Source organism: Phaseolus vulgaris, chromosome 6 (genome assembly GCF_051622355.1).
Source record: "Phaseolus vulgaris cultivar YP4 chromosome 6, ASM5162235v1, whole genome shotgun sequence".
Classification (NCBI taxonomy): domain Eukaryota; kingdom Viridiplantae; phylum Streptophyta; class Magnoliopsida; order Fabales; family Fabaceae; genus Phaseolus; species Phaseolus vulgaris.
In genome coordinates, this window is record NC_143503.1 from 15830518 (window position 1) to 15836304 (window position 5787).

Below are 5787 nucleotides of genomic sequence, written 5' to 3' on the forward strand. Positions count from 1 at the left end.
GAAGGATATTTTTTTGTAAAAGGTAGATATATGTTTGGTAAAAAAAAGGGTGTGTTTTTAATCATGTCTTTAGCCCATAGGAGAAAAACTCTGAATGTTTAGTCACTTTCAAAGTAGCCTAATTTTTTTCATTATCAATAATTTTCTAAAATCATCAACAGTATTCCAAAAAATTGAAAAGTATGTAATAAGACAATTAGTGAAGAGCATCAAACCTCAACTTGACTTAGACAAACAAAACTTAGACTCAAAAATGGTGGTGAAGGTGTTTGGTCCAACTTATGGATGCCCCAAAAGGGTGGTTGTGTGTCTGATTGAGAAGGAAATCGAGTTTGAAACAGTGGATGTTGATCTCTTCAAGGGAGAGCATAAGGAACCTGAGTTCCTTAAGTTGCAGGTTCAATTTTTCTTTTGCAACTTATTTTTTTACCCACATAAGCTGCACCTTCACTTGGTTTCAGGATGTTTGTAATATTTGCTTTTTTTTTCATGTTTAATTATACCTGTGTCTAATTATTCTGCAGCCATTTGGATCAGTTCCTGTTATTCAAGATGGTGATTATACTCTCTATGGTAAACCACAAAGCCCCTTTATAATTTTCTGCCTTTCTATTGTTTCTTATGCCATATAGTTAAGGGATGGTGGTTCAATTTTTTATCTTTCCATTTGGATGTTTTTCACCTTGTGTTAACCCTTATTTATGTGAGGTTGTTAAAACTTTTTATGAAGAATGTTGTTTGAGTTGTGAGCCTGCACTTTTGCCTTTCCTAATTGCTATTCCTTTGTTTTTAAAAGGAGGCATGGGGGTTATAAATCTATTACTCCATGAAATTGGTGTTTATAGTTGTTTTTGATAGACATATGTTGTGGTTTGATCATTGATGCTTCACTACAGTGAACCTTAATGGGGTGGTATGAATTGGTTTTTATTGTTTGAATTTTCAATGTAGGATAATCCAAAAGGTTGAATGCTTACTTCCCCAAAATACATTTTATCTGCTCTATGCAAAATGTAGGATACTTTATAATCCATTCTAATACACTGATTTTCAACCAATGTTGCAGAATCTCGTGCAATAATCAGATACTTTGCAGAGAAGTATAAAGAGCAAGGAACTGAGTTGTTGGGAAAGACAATAGAAGAAAAGGGTCTAGTGGAACAATGGCTTGAAGTGGAAGCTCATAACTTTCACCCACCACTCTACGACTTGGTTATGAATGTTCTGTTTGCCCCATTAAAGGGTGCTCCTTCAGACCAAAAAGTGATAGAAGAGAGTGATAAAAAGCTTGAGAAGGTGCTAGATGTTTATGAGGAAAGGCTCTCAAATAGCAAGTACTTGGCTGGTGATTTCTTCAGCCTTGCTGATCTTAGCCATCTCCCATTTGGTCATTATTTGGTGAACCAAACTGGAAGAGGGAATTTAGTAAGAGAGAGGAAACATGTGAATGCTTGGTGGGATGATATCAGCAACAGACCATCTTGGAAGAAGGTGCTTCAGCTATACAAATACGCTGTCTAGATGCTTCATTAGCTCTACCCTTGTATCATGATGGTTTGAGATATGTGTTTTCTAATACCTGCTTGAGAATAAAAGAGTACTAAATGTGTTTTTTTTTTAATAAAGTAAGGTAATTTTATAAATTAACTGTCAAAATAATAAAGTTTTAAAAAATTATCAAAATAGATAAATTATAAAAAATCATCCAGTTGAGTCAAATAACACGACTTAAGTTTAACTACATTTCAATTCATTTCAGGTCACTTTAGTAAAACTTTAGTATTAATTAAAGTCTAATTATATTGAAATCGTGTTAAAGTAACACGATTTATCTATTTTAATAATTTTTAAAAAATTTATTTTACTAATTAATTTATAAAATTATCCTCTCTTTTTTAAAATATAATTGTGATGTGGTTTTTGTGGTTAGTTTTTGAATTTAAACCTTTTTCTCTTTAATAGTAGCACAAAATTTCAGATTGTGGAGTTTATTATTAGTTGTTGGTCAATTAGTCATAACTTATAATCAAAGAACTTTCGTTATTTACATCTAATAAGTTTGGTTGGATCTTGACACTACTGCAAGAATTATCATATACACACATTGATGACTGAACAAGACCATTTGATTACTATTTTCTTGCTTTTGGTGCACTGCTATTGGATAATTTTCCCAATTTTCATAATCTCAATTTTTCTGAAGTGAATCCCAAATCACTTGGGAGATAAAAAAAAAAAAAAAAAAAAGTATCAGCTTGCGAATTATAAAATTGTTAAACTTGATGGAAAAAAAATCAGATTCTTCAAAGGATCATAAATATATTATTGACAATTATTTTACAAAATTAGTAAAAGCAGTTTCTTTGAAAGAATTTTAACAAAATGATCCAACAGATTTTATTGAAGAGTATATTGTTTATCTATTTGGAATTTCAAAGTCGATTATGACATATAGAGATATAGTTTTCAATGGACAAAAAGACACTTCAATATATCAAATTTAAAAGCATCAAATTGTTAAAAAATTGTTAACTTCAACTCCTTATTACCATCAAGCGAATGGTATAATAAAATTGGTATGAACCCTTAATACAAATTTTATATTAAAATTCTCTAAAAAAATATGGACACAACGCTGTGCTACCATCAAAATTAATTGACAATAAGTTAAGTTGCAAAGAAAAAATAAATTATTAAGATTATTAAAGCATAAAGTTCAATGAAGTTGATTAGTCTCGATGGAAAGAGAATAATGACTTTAAAAAGTATAGTTTGTTCCACAAAAAAGAGAAAATTGCTCAAATTTATATTAAAAATTGAACAAAAGTCTTTTGATGAAAGTAATAAAATGCAAAAGCTTATATTTCTCATGGATAAGAAATAAAAAAAAATGTGAAAAAAGCTCACCTACTTAGAATGCACGTTACAAAATTGTTAAAATACTATCTAATAATACTTGTTTATTGAGATAAAATGATTATGTCAATAAAGAAAAATAAACCATAGATATACCATATTCCAATTCTTAATAAATAAACTTTGCAAAAAGCTTTCAAAGATTTATTTTTTATTTAATTTTCACAAAATATTTTAATATATAATTTCAAAATTCTATTTTTAATTTTTTTAACTTACTTTTATGGATAGATTGACATCAATCTAATAAAAAAATTATTAATAAATAGACTGAATTAAATTTCTATAAATGATCAACCCAGATTTTTATTGAATTTTTGATGGATCAAAATAAATTAATAAATTTTTTATCTAACGTATTATACTATGAAATAAAATTTGTCGGACTCGTCAAATTTCTCAGGCCTAATTTAGATGCTTTGTACATGTTTAGAAATCTTTTCTTTACTAAGTTAATACGGATAGCAGTTTTCCCAAGATGACCAAATTTCATAATCATTATTTTGATTCGATCCCTTACTTGTACACTAAAAATGGGATGGATTAAGCTATATGAACTAAAATTGGTAATACTATCCATTTTTGTAATTTATTTATTTAATTGTAGTTATTGATATCATTTTTAAAACAAGAAAAACAATAAAATTTAATCAAATTTCAGTATTCTAAAAAATAAAATATAATGTTTAACAAAATAAATTAAATATTAACAATATTTTAATAAATTAAATTATGTATAAAAAAAATTAATGTAAATAAATTTTTGTATAAAACATTCTCCATCATCAATTTTAATTTCAAAATCATGAGATCCCTCTTTAAAATGTCAAAAATAAAGAAGAACGAACTAACACGCTAGTTCGCCCCATCTGTTACCCACCGAGTTGACGGATTAAGTAGATGGACCAATACGAACTAGGAAGTTCAAAAAATTCACTCACTACAACCAAATGATAGAGGCTTGGCAGGTCAATCTTTCAAGTCTGACCCACTTTTACATACATGGAAGATGGCTTATATTAACCAGACTCAAATACAATTAATTTCGAATAATTTTTTCCATCTTTCTTCCAATTTTGAATCACTGCAAGATCCACTGATACCAGATGTTTTGGCAAACAAATTGGAATGCCTAATCTGTAGGCTGCTTGATATTGTCCTTCCACTTGTGACTAATGTTTAAAACAAATTGATGTGATTCCACTAGCCATATAGAGAATGATTCTTGACATTCTTAGGAATCATCTTGAGCTGGACATTATTGAGGCACTTTTCTTAGAGTTGGATCATTGTTCTAAGACAAGAACTCACCAAAAACTAGTACCAAATCCCAAACTCATTTGGATGTTCCACATATTGTCAAATTGAACCAAAAGAGATGGAGGAAAGGCAAAAACACTAATTAACAACACAAAACAGTAAGGAACCGAATCAAATTGCTGGAATTGAAGAAGAAAAGATGAAAAACAGCCAAGAACACAAATGAACCATAGCTACACAAAACAAGCTGAAATTGCCGAACCAAAACAACTAGAAAACAAGCTAAGACAAGGAAATTAACAAGATAAGAAAGGAAGGAGAAGAGAATGCTCTTGAGGATGGAAGAATGGTTGGATGATCACGCCACTAGAAGTATGGATGCTCCTAGATGAGTGTGCAAGCCGCCACTTGAGGAAACCATGATCCTTCAAGATAAGACTAGAGAAGAAGGCTCAAAAGCTCTCCAAATGCTCACTCCAATTTTGAGTATAGTTTCTTTAGATCAATTCAAATATGAAAAATACAAGGGCTGCACCTTAATTTATAGCCTAAGGTGCTGAAATGTAAGCTACACAAATTCAAAAAAAACTCCCTCCTAAAAGCTTCTAGAATTGGCGCCTAAAACAATGCATGGGGAATGTGTGATCCCTTCTCTCACTTTGGCACCTCCTTATTTACTCCTACACCTATATACTAACACACCCCCCCTAAAACTCCTAACTAAAGACTAAAAGATGCTTTAACAATAGAGGTTTCTAATGTTTCCCTCTAAGCACCTTCAACAATATTCTTTATTATTTAATACTTGGCCTTGCCCTTCATGAGATGAACTTGGGCTTTTTGGGCTTTGGCCTTCTTGGGCTTGGGCTTGGGCTTTGGGCCTCATCTTTTGCAAAGAATAATAAGAAGAACTTTAAATGTGAGGGCGAATGATCTTGTCCTTCATTATTAAAAGCCTTCTTTATTTGATTCGCATCACAAATAGTTGTGTTTTACTGTTTTTTTCCAATAACTATATACCCTTTGAGAGTACTTTCTGCAAAATACTTCATCATCTCATAGAATAAGGTTGAAACCATCAAGTTATTGTTGGCTCCAAGTTGGTAAAATATACATTGGCCTATTTGTTGAACGAGATGCTTTTATGCTTTCAAATCAACTTTAAAGACTTGAAGAACCTGTTATTGTGTTTGTGTGTGTTGTTTGGTAGGTTTTGATTTCTCAATTCACATCTAGTATTGATCCAAGCTCACTTGATTATTTATCTCTTTTGAAAGAAGTGTTTTCTAAAAATCTATGTAAATTTTAGTCAGTTGTTTTGAGATTTCAATCAGTTGAAAAAAAATTGTTGTTCAAGGTCTTGTGACTATAACAAGTTTTTTATCCACTTGATTGGCACTTGGTGTTTTTCAAAGGTTTTTAAAAAGCTTTGCTTTATTTTGTCTTTTTTGTAAGGCAAAAACATTCAGTTATTTCGATAAATGAACTTATTATTTCATGCAAAATTATTAATAGAAAAATACATCAATTAGTTGTTTTTTTTTGTTAGAACTAATGGCCTAAACAAAAGGAGTGTGAATTGTTTGACAAAATATTTCACAAAGATTAGCT

General features: G+C 30.3%; 1 protein-coding gene across 1 annotated transcript; it reads left to right on the forward strand.

The window, feature by feature from the left end:
* Nucleotides 1–205: 205 nt before the first annotated feature.
* LOC137831074 (glutathione S-transferase F10) lies at nt 206–1625 on the forward strand. The gene is made up of 3 exons (XM_068638589.2): nt 206–397; nt 525–573; nt 1067–1625. The coding sequence occupies exons 1-3, from the start codon at nt 254–256 to the stop codon at nt 1519–1521; spliced, it is 648 nt and encodes a 215-aa protein (XP_068494690.2). The 5' UTR covers nt 206–253; the 3' UTR covers nt 1522–1625.
* Nucleotides 1626–5787: the final 4162 nt, after the last annotated feature.

What these genes read in the sequence shown, in the direction of transcription:
- LOC137831074 (XM_068638589.2), top strand. Translation starts at nt 254, where the DNA reads ATGGTGGTGAAGGTGTTTGGTCCAACTTATGGATGCCCCAAAAGGGTG. An exon ending in CTGAGTTCCTTAAGTTGCAG is followed by an intron (nt 398 to 524) that starts GTTCAATTTTTC and finishes ATTATTCTGCAG; the next exon opens with CCATTTGGATCAGTTCCTGT. An exon ending in TGGTGATTATACTCTCTATG is followed by an intron (nt 574 to 1,066) that starts GTAAACCACAAA and finishes CCAATGTTGCAG; the next exon opens with AATCTCGTGCAATAATCAGA.